The sequence below is a fragment of the Anolis sagrei genome, chromosome 12 (assembly GCF_037176765.1).
Source record: "Anolis sagrei isolate rAnoSag1 chromosome 12, rAnoSag1.mat, whole genome shotgun sequence".
Taxonomy (NCBI): Eukaryota; Metazoa; Chordata; class Lepidosauria; order Squamata; family Dactyloidae; genus Anolis; species Anolis sagrei.
In genome coordinates this window covers 12851084-12865015 of record NC_090032.1, presented here as the reverse complement: position 1 = coordinate 12865015, position 13932 = coordinate 12851084, and the positions used below count along the sequence as shown (strand labels likewise).

The 13932-nt window shown below is 41.9% G+C and overlaps 1 protein-coding gene across 2 annotated transcripts in view; it reads left to right on the top strand.

Annotated features, from left to right (window-relative positions):
• The window catches only part of GANAB (glucosidase II alpha subunit), a 38315-nt gene that overhangs the window by 10028 nt on the left and 14355 nt on the right, over positions 1-13932 (top strand). For both annotated transcript variants that reach the window (XM_060758259.2, XM_060758258.2), the window contains 9 exons: positions 773-872; positions 1862-1955; positions 2091-2187; positions 3433-3613; positions 4854-5007; positions 5157-5392; positions 7205-7331; positions 13193-13272; positions 13621-13764. In XM_060758259.2, the coding sequence (XP_060614242.2) occupies positions 773-872; positions 1862-1955; positions 2091-2187; positions 3433-3613; positions 4854-5007; positions 5157-5392; positions 7205-7331; positions 13193-13272; positions 13621-13764 (1213 nt within the window). The remainder of the gene's footprint in view (positions 1-772; positions 873-1861; positions 1956-2090; positions 2188-3432; positions 3614-4853; positions 5008-5156; positions 5393-7204; positions 7332-13192; positions 13273-13620; positions 13765-13932) is intronic.

Sequence of the window (13932 nt, the reverse complement as noted above, 5' to 3'; positions counted from 1 at the left end):
CATTGGCAGTGATGGGTGCCTAGTCAAATATATTTGGAGGGCATTCAGTTGGGTAAAGTTATTTGGTTCTTTCATGCTATAAATTGATAATGTGTCTTCCTGAATTATCAGAAAAGAAATGAGTTTTGGGATATCCACAGATTCCTTTTTAAATGTTCCAAATGAATGCTCAGAAATCATTTTATTAATTGGGTCGAGGGAGAAGAACTTTGGGAAACTTTGGATAGTTTGAGCCACTATATCCCGTGGAAGCTAGAAGCTGCCCTTTTCATATCAGAATATACATTTGGATAGTTTCCTTTACTTTTTGATCAAAGGTCTGTGAACCTTCAGTTGTTGTATTTTTACTCACATCTATCCTAGGTAACAAGTAGGACTTTGAGTCTAGCAACACCTGTGTCGTTACACATTTCATGTGCTTATTTAGCTAAACACAAGCAGAACTTGGGCACCCACTTCCTCTTTCATGTACATTAATTATATGTAGGAAAATGATTTTCTGGACTAAAGGACCAATCTGAAGAGCCCAACAGGAAAGTAGGGTGGACACCGGAGCTTGTTCTTGTGTTATCCTTTGCTGAATAGCTCTATAGCTACTCCCCTCACTTTTCCTCTCCTTGCTAACTGGCTGGGCTGTGACCTTGTGTGCTGCTCGTAGTGACTAATGGGTGCAAACACTTTCTTTGTGTCAAGGAGCGGGAGGGTGTGAAATTAGATCCCTTTTGTTTGGGTCTGCCAAAGGAGGAGATTTGAAACCACCTTTTTCTTCCAGAGAGTCACCAAAGGAGCCAGCAGCACAAGAGGAGGGGGATGTCGAGAGCCTGGATGCATCTTTGTCCACAGAGCAGGAGTCTGCAGAGAACAGTAATCAGGTGAATGGCAAAGAATCAGGGTTTCCCATGTTGAGAAAACGGTTGTTGGGTGAGAAAGGAGATGCTTAGATCCTTGGTTTGATTTCTCAAACTGTACACTGAAAAAACTCCTGCAAAAAGATCCAACCAGACCATACTCCAGGAAATAAAGCCCGACTGCTCACTGGAGGGAATGATATTAGAGGCAAACATGAAGTACTTTAGCCACATCATGAGAAGACAGGAAAGCTTAGAGAAAATAATGTTGCTGTTGAAAAGGGAAGGAAATAGGAAGAGGGGCTGACCAAGGGCAAGATGGATGGATGTTATTCTTGAAGTGACTGGCTTGACCTTGAAGGAGCTGGGGGTAGAAACCACAGACTGGGAGCTCTGGCATGGGCTGTCCAGAAGGTCACAAAGAGTCAGAAGTGTCTGAATGAATCAACAACAAACACACTGGGGGAAAAATGAAAGAGCTGCACAACCTGACTGTACTATAAACTGTTTTTTGTCTGGGCTCTCTTGGTCCACATTTGTTTCCACTTGCTGCCTTATCAGGTTCTGCTCTCCATCTAACATAGTCCACAGTTAATCATTCTTCATAGATTTCCTGTATTAAGAGATCAAGGGCCCAAATGGCAGGCAAAGATTAGAGCTTCATTATAGTGTGCTACAGTTATTGCATAAATAACACTGGCCAACACATATTTTGGTGGCTCAGATGTTGGACCTCTCTGAGTATATTTGAACTGCTGATTCTAAAAATGCCACCTTTTTTCTCCTGCCAACTCTAGCTTTGAGATCTATACCATCTACCAGTCGCCAAATGGTATTCCCCGTAGTAACCTGTGTATACGAGAGCTGGGCCATAAAGAAGGCTGAGCAAAGGAAGATAGATGCTTTTGAACTATCTTTTGTTGGCCTGTGTAATTAAAGTTGCTCTTAATAAGAATTTTCCCCTTCCATTTCTGAAATAAGGGATCAGCTTAACCATTTTTTATTTCTTACAGAATGAGGAAACATCAAGAGGAGCAGAGGAGGCTGAAGAGGAGCCAGGGCTTTGGGAAGAAACATTCAAGACTCACACAGACAGCAAACCTAATGGTAAGTTCTGTCAGCATGACTTTATCTGGAATTCAGAAACCCAATTTATGACAAAATCCAAAATGGTCTAAATGGGTGGCTGAGATAGGGACATGATTCTTCCCAGACCCCTTCTGTATATTTTTCATTTTACAGGACCAACATCCGTGGGGCTAGATTTCTCACTCCCAGGTATGGAGAACGTGTATGGGATCCCAGAACACGCAGACAACCTCCGACTGCGAACAACTGAGTAAGCTTGAGGACCCCTGGTTACATGTTGGGTTTTCAAGATTGATTCCAAGTACAGTACAGGTTATCCAATATAAACAGAGCCGGCAGAATGTTGGATAAGTGAAAATGTTGGATTAAGGAAAAGCCTATTAAATGTCAAATTGTGTTATGATTTTACAAACTAAGCACCAAAACATCATGTTTTACAACAAATTGACAGAAACAGCAGTTTAATACCTGGTATCATTATGTAGCAATTACTGTATTTATGAATTTAGCACCAAAATATTGCAATGTATTGAGACAGCTGTGGATCTGAGTGAGAGGCAGACTCTGTTGGATAATACAGAATGTTGGATGGGCGAAGGTTGAATAAGCAAGACTCTACTGTAGTTGGAGTTTTAAGATGTGTATGTATATATAAATAAAAATGTAATGTTCGTTTTTGGGATTAAGAGAACTCAAAAACCACAGGGGGAATTGACACCAAATTTGGACACAAGACACCTAAAAACCCAATGTATGTCCTTCACTCATAAAAACATTGAAAAACACAGCAGAAAGGACTTAAAAGCCCCAAAAAGCTAAATGACGAAAAGTTACATGACAATACAGAAAAAGGAAGAAAGAGGGAGGGAAGGGGAGAAAAAGAAAGAAAGAAAAGAAAGAGGGAGGGAAAGAAGGAAAGGGAGAAGGAAGCATGGAAGCAAAGAGAGAATGAAGGAAAGAGGTAGAAAAGGAAGAAAGGAGAGAAAAGGGGAGGGAAAAAGAAGGGGGAAGGAAGGAAAGTTAGAGAAGGAAGGAGAGAAGGAAAGAAAAAAGGGAAAGAAGGAAGGAAAGAGGGAGCGAAAGAAGGGGGAAGATGTAGAGAAAGAGGGAGGGAAGGAAAGAGAGAAGGAAGAAAAGAGAGACAGAAGAGAAAGAAAAAGGGGGAAGCAAGGAAAGAGATAGAGAAGGAAGGATGAAGAGAAGGAAAGATGGGAAGGAAGGAAGGAAAGAGGGAGTGAAGGAAGGAGGGAAAGAAGGAGAGAAAGGGGGAAGGTTGGCCACAGCAACACGTGGTGGGTACAGCTAGTAATATACATAAACATACACACATACATACATACATATACGTGTCTACCATTGGGATTTGGGTGCATGATTTGTATGGTTTTTGATCCCACAGAAATATCATAAGAGCATTTGATCCCTCATGTATTGGAATGTTAGCATCTCAATGGGTTCTTGTGTGCTTTGTTCTAACCACCAAAATCCTTGACAGGGGAGGGGACCCATACCGCCTCTATAACTTGGATGTGTTTCAGTATGAGCTCTACAACCCAATGGCCCTCTATGGCTCTGTCCCTGTCCTTCTGGCTCACAATGCTCGACGTACGCTGGGGATTTTTTGGCTCAATGCGGCTGAGACCTGGGTGGACATCACCTCCAACACAGCCGGCAAGGTACTGTTATTCTGACATGTAGAGATGTAATGTCTTTAAAATGAGCCCCGACAAAGTGAGCCATCTTTATGTTTAATAATACACTTAATTTATAACCCGCTACCATCTCCCCAAAGGGGACTCGGTGCAGCTAACATGAGGCCAAGCCCAAAATAATACAACATAATAAACACACAGTAACAAAATACATCATAACAAAATATAAAATAACAAAATCAACAATATAAAACAGCATATTAAAACCAGACACGGAGGGCGGGCCAAATGTGTGAGGTAAAATGTTTAAAAAGTTAAAACCCTGGGTGAGATAGGGATAAAAGTGTATTTGTAGGAAAGGGGCCCAACAGGGAGGAACCATGGGATTTAGCCATTTTAGGGGGCGGGGGGAGAGATGCTTTATTCTGAGGGCAGCTGTAAGCTAAGACAACCAGATGGGTTGAATGGTCATTCTCCAGAAGCACAACGGAAGGGCCAGCTTTTTAGGTCTTTCTTAAAACCAGCTAGAGTGGGGGCTTGCCTGATCTCCTTAGGCAGCGAATTCCAAAAGTTTACTCACTTGGTTGCCAGGAATTCTATGCAGGTAATTGAAGAGGCTGGCCAGTGAGGAACTGATTGTTCTATTCCAGCTCTGCCAGGAATGGAAGGAGAGTGTCTTCCTACATAACCAACGTGCAAACACTGCTGGCTTTTTGAATGCAGAATCCTAAAGTTGGAAGATACCCCAGGTGCCATCCAGTCTAGCCCTATACTGCCAGGCAGGAAGGCACAGTCAAAAGTTTTCTCGACAGATGGCCATCCAGCCTCTGTTTAAAGGGTTCCAAAGAAGGAGCTTCCACTCCACTCTGTGGGAGAGAATTCCATTGTTGTTTTTCCTAAAGTTCAGGTGGAATCTTCTTTCCTGTAATTTAAACCATTGGTCCATTGTGTCCTAGTCTCCAGCGCAGCAGAAAACAAGCCTGCTCCCTCTTCCTTTCAAATATTTAAAGATGGATTCCCTAATTTGTTCTCCACCAATTCATGGTGTGTTCAGACTCCGATGGTCAAAGAAGAAGGCCTGATAGTTTCAGAAAGGGCTTTTATTACTGATTTGTTATTTGTTATGAAAGTGAACATAAGACAGTAACAGCTGCGGTGGTGATGATGAGGGAAACATATGAGTCATAAGCTGACTGTGTCATGCAGATTTCTAATTTGGCGTCCTGTCTGAACTGATGTGATCTTTCCCAAACTTCTCTCACAGACCCTCTTTGGAAAGATGCTCGACTATATGCAAGGTGGCGGGGAGACCCCGCAGACTGATATCCGCTGGATGTCAGAAAGTGGCATCATAGATGCATTCCTCTTGCTCGGACCACAGCCCCACGATGTCTTCAGACAATACGCATCTCTCACAGGCAAGTGATTGTAAGGGAAGGGCTGGTGAGGGAATTGGAGACAGTATTTGGGGCAGTGGAATCAGACTGATAAAGTTGTGACTGTTTTGTGGATTCTGAATATTTTTGAAAGTCATGAACTAAGTGTTGTTGTTTCCCCTTTCTTTCAGGTACTCAGGCCTTGCCTCCTCTCTTTGCTTTGGCTTATCACCAGAGCCGTTGGAACTACAATGATGAGGAGGATGTGAATACTGTAGACAATGGCTTCGATGAGCACGACATCCCATACGATGTCATCTGGCTAGACATTGAACATGCTGATGGGAAACGCTACTTTACCTGGGACCCAAACAAGTTCCCCCATCCTCAGGAAATGCTTCAGCGCTTGGCAACCAAAGGGAGAAAGGTACAATATATACTCAAGTATAAGCCGTTTTTCAGCCCCTTTTTAAGGCTGAAAAGGGCCCCCTTGGCTTATACTCGACTCAAGGTTATTTATTATTTTACTCTGTTATTATTCTTTTTATATATTTATTATTACATTTATTATTTTACTCTATTATTATTTTTATTACATTTATTATTTTACTCTCTTCATTATTATTGGAAGGATACATAAGCGCATTTACACTGAAGAAGGTTAGAATAATGATTTAATCAGAGTTGGACAGTCTTATCTTAAATTACAGTTTTATATAAATACTAGCCGTCCCCTGCCACGCGTTGCTGTGGCCCAGTCTGGTGATCTGGAAAATAAAATAATGAGAAAGTGATGGTTTCTAATATATGTAATTTCTTTATGTTTGAGGGTAAACAGTATTTCTTCTTGTTTCTTTGTCAGTGTTGATGTGGAGATTGTCTGGTTTGCCCACTCTGGAACATGCAACATATCATTATCCTTCTTCAGGGGTCCCTTTCAAATCTATGTGTATGTGTGAATCATATCTATCTATCTATATTTATGACTGGATGGCACTTTGTTAGGAGGGCTTTGATTACATTTTCTTGCCCTGGGGAAGAGAGTTGGACTGGATGACCTTAAGTATTTTCTGTTGGTCATGTGGGTTCTGTGTGGGAAATTTGCCCCAATTCTGTCATTTGTGGGGTTCAGATTGGTCTTTGATTGTAGGTGAACTATAAATCCCAGTAACTACAACTCCCAAATGTCAAGATTTATTCCCCCCAAACTCCGTGTTCATATTTGGGCATATGGAATATTCGTGCCAAGTTTGGTCCAGATCCATCATTGTTTGAGTCCACAGTGTTCTCTGGATGTAGGTCAATGCCCACCAAGGTCAATGCCCACCAAACCCTTCTAGTGTTTTCTATTGGTCATGGGAGTCATGTGTGCCACATATGGTTCAATTCCATCATTGGTGGAGTTTGGAATGCTCTTTGATAATAGGTGAACTATAAATCCCAGCAACTACAACTCACAAAAGATAAAATCAATTTTTTTTTGAGTAACGGACATACATTCGGTTGTTAGGTGTATGCTGTCAAAATTTGGTGTCAATTCACCCAGTGGTTTTTGAGTTATGTTAATCCCACAAACAAACATTACATTGGGTTGTTGTAGGTTTTTTCGGGCTATATGGCCATGGTCTAGAGGCATTCTCTCCTGACGTTTCGCCTGCATCTGTGGCAAGCATCCTCAGAGGTAGTGAGGTTTTACATTTTTATTTATATAGATTACATTTTTATTTATATAGATTCAAAAACATTGAACCTACTGATGCCACTATTAATGTATTTTTATTGGTATCTATTTTTATTTTGAAATTTACCAGTAGCTTCGGCTTATACTCAAATCAATACATTTTCCCAGTTTTCTGTGGTAAAATTGGGTGCCTCGGCTTGTATTTGGGCTCGGCTTATACTCGAATATATACCAGGTTGAGAACAGGAGAGAAAATGCCCTGACCTTGGTAAGGACAGATTCCTATCCTGCAGACATTTACTTCTGGAAGGTGAATGTCTTGACCAGTATGGCCACTCTAAATTCTAGCCCTCCAAACAACCTTGATAAGGTTTGGTTCAATGCTGACTGCAATTCTGAAGCACAACGAAGGCTCTATCTCACACATAACTGGTTATACATTGTGTAAAGTTGCAGAGATGATGTCCATTTGTTCATTTGAAGGAGATTGTTCTAGCTGAGTGTTCTAGCTTTTTTTACTTACCTCACCTCATTTGATCTGTCCTTCCTTCACCCCAGATGGTAAGCATTGTGGACCCACACATCAAGGTAGACACTGGCTACCGAATCCACAACGAGATCCGCTCCCAGGGCTTTTATGTCAAGACAAAGGATGGCAGTGACTACGAAGGCTGGTGCTGGCCAGGTGAGGAGAACAATTGATTGATCATAGGAGGGATATGTTGGTTATTCTCTTTCTACTACAGTGATACAGGGATAAATGGGATATGCCCGATTAAATGCACAATTCTAGAAGTTAAACAGAAGAGATAAGGCATTATTCTTAAACAAGCAATGCATGGAATTGGAAGAAGACAATAGAATAGGAAGGACAAGAGAATAAACAACAACTACATGCAATACCAACGTGCAGTAGAATGGGGTGTTGCAGTTTATCAGTCTATACGGAAGCTACCCAGCAGTCTTCCCAGCCCTCTGTTGATTCACACAGAGTCAGAGTAAAAGGAAAAACAAAATTTACTCTTGAGTAGTCAGAGATAAATATGCAGCTTTACAACATTACCAGTCTTGAAAATAAACTTAGTCCATTGCAGAAAATAACTCAAAGTCCAATGCATTAAAACCATGCTTGCTCTGCTTCTTCAATGGTGCAAGGAGTCTTGTACTAAATAGTCCAGAACTTTAGCAAGTCCTGTAGTAAATCCATGGTAGAATTATCATCAGCATGGAAGTCCCATAATCTCTCTCCATGAACTACAGTCTTCATGATCTAAATACTCCTCATGATATACTCCATGCAGGGAGTGTCTCAGGCTTAATTGCTTAATTGTCCAGGTGTTCTTCCTCAACACATACCTACACAGGAGATGATTCTTGCAAAGACTTAGCATACATATGCACATCCTGTAAAACTCCTCCTTGTGTGTAGAGGAAAACACAATACATAATTCACAATACAATAAATTTACAAGATTACATGGTACACTCAAAAATTCCCAAATCATTCAGAACATCCTGATGTTTCTGTACACTCAGTGGCTTTGTTAATAAATCAGCCAGATTTAGATCTGTATTACAATATACCAAATCAATTTCACCATTTTTCACTGCATCCCTTACACAGCTGTACTTAATATCCACATGCTTGCTCCTTTGTTTCACTCTGTACTGTGTTGGCATTGCAATGCATGTCTGATTATCCTCATATATTATTGTAGGATCTTTAACAGGTATCTGTATGTCCTTTAATAATTGCTTGGTTACACAAACTTCTGTATATGCTAAGCTAAGTGCACCAAACTCAGCCTCACAGAAACTTAAAGCTACATAACCTTGCTTCTTTGACTTCCAGTCAATTACAGCATTAGAAAACTTAACTAAAACCCCTGTTGTCGAATTCCTATCAGTACAGTTGCCGAAATCACTGACTGCATATACCTGCAAAGATAGTGAATCATCTGGACTTAATACCAAACAAACATTTTATGTTTGTTTTAAATATCTTGCCACTCTCATAAGTCAATTCCATGCAGCAATAGTTGGGTTGCTTGCATACCTGCTTAGAAAATTCACAGCAAATGCAGTGTCTGCTCTGGTATAACTACATATGTACAACAATTGACCAATAATGCTTTTGTATAAGGCTTTCTCATTTAAATGGCTCAGCATTTTCCACTTCGTTTGGAAAACCTAAAATCATGGGTGACTGAACCCCTTTACACTCTTTCATGTTTAGCTTTTCCAAAATCTTCCCTTTTTGGCTTAACATAAAACCTTGTTCAGTCCTCATAATCTGCACACCAAGAAAATATTGTATTGGACCAAGGTTTCTTAACTCTTCTGCAAACTTGTCAATTTCTGTTTGACTCTCAGCCAAAAATCATACATCATCAACATATACAAACGTCCACGACAGCTCCAAGAAAAATGCAGAGAACAATATCAACCTCTGTATATGGCATTCATCGACTTTGCAAAGGCATTCGACACAGTGAACCGCAGCGCTCTCTGGACCATCCTCCAAAAAATTGGGTGCCCAAACAAATTTGTGAACATCCTGCGGCTCCTCCATGATGACGTAATGGCAATAGTTTTGGACAGCAATGGCTCCCAAAGTGACCCATTTAAGGTGGAATCTGGTGTCAAACAGGGATGTGTTATTTCCCCAACTTTATTCTCAATCTTCATCGCTATGATACTTCACCTTGTGGATGGGAAGCTTCCCACCAAAGTGGAAATCATCTATCGGACAGATGGCAAGCTATTCAACCTCAGCAGACTGAAAGCCAAAACCAAGGTTACAACAACATCTGTTATAGAACTCCAGTATGCTGATGACAATGTCGTCTGAGCGCATTCAGAAGACGATCTACAAGCCACTCTAAACGCCTTTGCAGAAGCATACGAGAAGCTCGGAATGTCATTGAACATTGAAAAAACCAAGGTGCTGTTCCAGCAGACACCAGCCAATCCCTCTCCAATGCCAGTGATACAGCTTAATGGTGTAACATTAGAAAACGTTGATCATTTCCGCTACCTTGGCAGCCACCTCTCCACCAAAGTCAACATCGACACCGAAATACAACACCGCCTGAGCTCTGCGAGCACAACATTTTTCTGAATGAAGCAGAGAGTGTTTGAAGACCGGGACATCCGTATCATCTGTCTTTCCCTCCCTTCTTTCCCCCTCTGTCCTACGTGGGGTGAAAGAGCGAAGGGCCCATGCCCCCCCCCCCCAACTCCCAAATGTCAAGGTCTTCCCCAATCTCCACCGTGTTCAAATTTGACTATCTTTGTTTTGGTTCACAGTGTTCTCCAGATGTAAGTGGACTACTACTACTATTATTATTACTGTTGTTGTTGTTGTTATTGTTGTTATTATTATTAATCTAAGGCTGGCTATCTCTCAGGAGTGCTTAGATTGTGCTTCTCCCATTTCCCAAAAGGGGCTGGTCTGGATGGCCCCTTCAGGTCTCTTCTATGCTAGGATTCTTCTATTATTATTATTATTATTATTAATAGTAGTAGTAGTATTATACTGAGGCTGAATGGCCATCTCTCAGGAGTGGTTTAATTGTGCTTTTCCCTTATGCCAGCTTGAAAGCATCTGGATAAGAATCAAGGGAACTGGGACTCAAAAAGATCTCGTTGTAGGCGTCTACTACAGACCTCCAAGCCAGGAGGAAGAACTGGATGAAGTCTTCTGCAAACAGTTGATCAAACAGGCACAGAGAAGAGATGTAGTAGTCATGGGCGATTTCAACTATCCCGATATTTGCTGGAAAACAAACTCGGCCAAGAGTACAAGGTCCCACAAATTCCTCGCTTGCCTTGCAGACAATTTCATGGTCCAGAAGGTAGAAGAGGCAACAAGGGGGTTGGCTACTCTTGATCTCATCCTAACAAATGCGGAGGACCTGATCGATGCGGTTGAAGTGGTCAGATCCCTAGGGGCAAGTGACCATGTGCTCCTGCAATTTGAGGTACAAAGGAAGGCCGAAACTAAGACAAGTCAAACCCGCATTTTGGTCTTTAGGAGAGCCGATTTCCAAAAAATGAAGGAAACGCTGAGCAGCATTCCGTGGACACAGATACTAAAAGATAAAGGAGTTACGGATGGATGGGAATTTCTCAAGAGTGAAATACTCAAGGCACAATTGCAAACTGTGCCAACAAAGAGAAAAAATAGGTCAAGTGCAAAGAAGCCAGAATGGATGTCCAAAGAACTTCTAACTGTACTAAAACACAAAAGAGACATGCACAAGAAGTGGAAAAAGGGAGAAATCACCAAAGAAGAATTCAAACAAATAGCCAACATCTGTAGGGAAAAGGTCTGCAAGGCTAAAGCACAAAACGAGCTCAGGCTTGCCAGGGACATTAAAAACAATAAAAAGGGCTTCTTTTCTTATGTCAGTAGAAAAAGGAAAAACAAGGAGGCGATAGGGCCTCTTCGAGGAGAAGATGGGGCAATGCTGACAGGGGGTAGGGAAAAGGCAGAACTACTTAATGCCTTCTTTGCCTCGGTCTTCTCACAAAAAGAAGGTCATCTTCAACCTCAGCAAGATGGAGTGGATGAGGGATTGGAGGACATCCAACCCCAAATTGGGAAACAAGTCGTCCAGGAATACCTGGCTGCTCTAAATGAGTTCAAGTCCCCAGGGCCAGATCAACTACACCCAAGAGTACTGAAGGAACTAGTGGAAGTCATTTCGGAACCATTGGCAACCATCTTTGAGAGTTCTTGGAGAACAGGAGAAGTTACCGCAGATTGGAGGAGGGCTAATGTGGTCCCAATCTTCAAGAAGGGGAAAAAGGATGACCCAAACAACTACCGTCCGGTCAGCCTCACGTCAATACCAGGCAAGATTCTGGAAAAGATTGTTAAGGAAGTGGTCTGCAAACACTTAGAAACAAATACGGTCATCGCTAATAGTCAACATGGATTTATCAAAAACAAGTCATGCCAGACTAATCTGATCTCTTTTTTCGATAGAGTTCCAAGCTGGATAGATGCAGGGAATGCCGTGGATGTGGCGTACCTGGATTTCAGTAAGGCCTTCGACAAGGTCCCCCATGACCTTCTGGCAAACAGATTAATCCAATGTGGGCTAGGCAAAACTACGGTGAGGTGGATCTATAATTGCTTAAATGGATGAACCCAGAGGGTGCTCACCAATGCTTCCTCTTCATCTAGGAAAGAAGTGACGAGTGGAGTGCCGCAGGGTTCCATCCTGGGCCCAGTCCTGTTCAACATCTTTATTAATGACTTAGATGCAGGGCTAGAAGGCAAGTTTGCAGACGACACCAAATTGGGAGGGATAGCCAATACTCCAGAGGACAGGAGCAGGATTCAAAACAATCTTGAATAAAAATGCTGTGAGCATAATGAGTGGCTTAAAAACAAAAGAACAGTCAACGAAATCACACCACATTTGGCAACAAAATGTCTCACAACGCAAGGAGTGACCATCACTCAAAAAATTATGATTTTGTCATTTGGGAGTTGTAATTGCTGGGATTTATAATCAAAGAACATTCTGGACTCCACCAACGATGGAATTGAATCAAACTTGGCACACAGGAATCCCCTGACTAACAGAAAATATTGGAAGGGTTTGGTGGCCACTGACCTTGAGTTTTGGAGTTGTAGCTCACCTACATCCAGAGACCACTGCAGACTCAAACAATGATGGATCTGGACCAAATTTGGCACAAGCACTCAATACACCCAAATATGAAGACAGATAGAGTTTGGGGGAAATAGACCTTGACATTTGGGAGTTGTAGTCACTGGAAGTCACAGTTCACCTACAATCAAAGAGCATTCTGAACCCCACGAATGACAGAATCGGGGCAAACTTCCCACACAGAACCCCCATGACCAACAAAAAATACTTCAGGCCATCCAATCCAGCTCCCTTCATCAGGGCAAGAAAATGTAATCAAAGTCCTCCTCACAAAGAGCCATCCAGCCATAGATAGATAGATAGATAGATAGATAGATAGATAGATAGATAGATAGATTGATTGATTGATTGATTGATTGATGCATGGATAAATAGATTCTTGAGACAAATGGATAAATAGATGAATGGATAGATGGATGAATGGAGCAATTGAAAGATAGATAGATAGATAGATAGATAGATAGGAAGGAAGGATAGATAGATAGATAGATAGATAGATAGATAGATATGATTCATGTACAGAGATATAGTATCATAGATTTGAAAGGGACCCTTCAAGAAGGACAACTATATGTTCCATGTTCCAGGGTGGGCAAACCAGACACTCTCCACATCAACGCTGACAAAGAAACAGCAAGAAATACTGTTTACCCACAAGCAGAAAGATATTACATATATTAGAAACCAACACTTTCTCATTACTTTATTTGCCAGATCAACAGACTGGGTCACAGCAACGCATGGCAGGGGACAGCTAGTATATATATATATTCTTCTTCAGATTGCTATTTGACAGCAAGAGGTGGTCAGCTGTTTAATTGATTCTGCCCTAAGCTCTTCTTTGTTTCCTCCCATTCAGGTTCTGCAGGCTATCCAGACTTTACCAATCCAGAGATGCGTACTTGGTGGTCCAGCATGTTTGGCTATGACCAGTATGAGGTAGGGGAAAAACACACCTTTACATGAGCCAACAATGTAATGTGGTGGCAAGAAAATCCAGTAGGAGTTTGGCCTGCATAAATAAGAACCTAGTGCCTAGATCCAGGGAAATCATGTTCTCCATGCTCTATTCTGCCTTGGTCAGACCACACCTGGAATACTGTGTCTAATTCTGGGAACCACAATTGAAGAGAGAGATTGACAAGCTGGAATGTGTCCAGAGGAGGGTGACTAAAATGATCAAGGGTCTGAAGAACAAGCCCTATGAGGAGCAGCTTAAAGTCGCCATAGGCGACTATCCACCCCTGCTCTGCCCTATAATTGTTTCCCCCTTTCCATTGTCTTCAGGGCTCCATGGAGAACCTCTTCACCTGGAATGATATGAATGAGCCCTCTGTCTTTAATGGCCCTGAGGTGACGATGCACAAGGACGCTGTGCACTGGGGCGGGTGGGAGCACCGGGATATCCACAACCTCTATGCCTTCTATGTGGTGAGTGCGAAAACTGTGTTTTCTAAGAGAATCTGGGTCCCATGGAGTATTTATTTATTTATTTATTTATTTACAGCATTTCTACCCAACACTTCTCAACCCCCCCCGGGGGGGGGGGGGGACTCAGAGCGGCTAACAAAGGCAGCAATTCGATGCCACAATCAATAA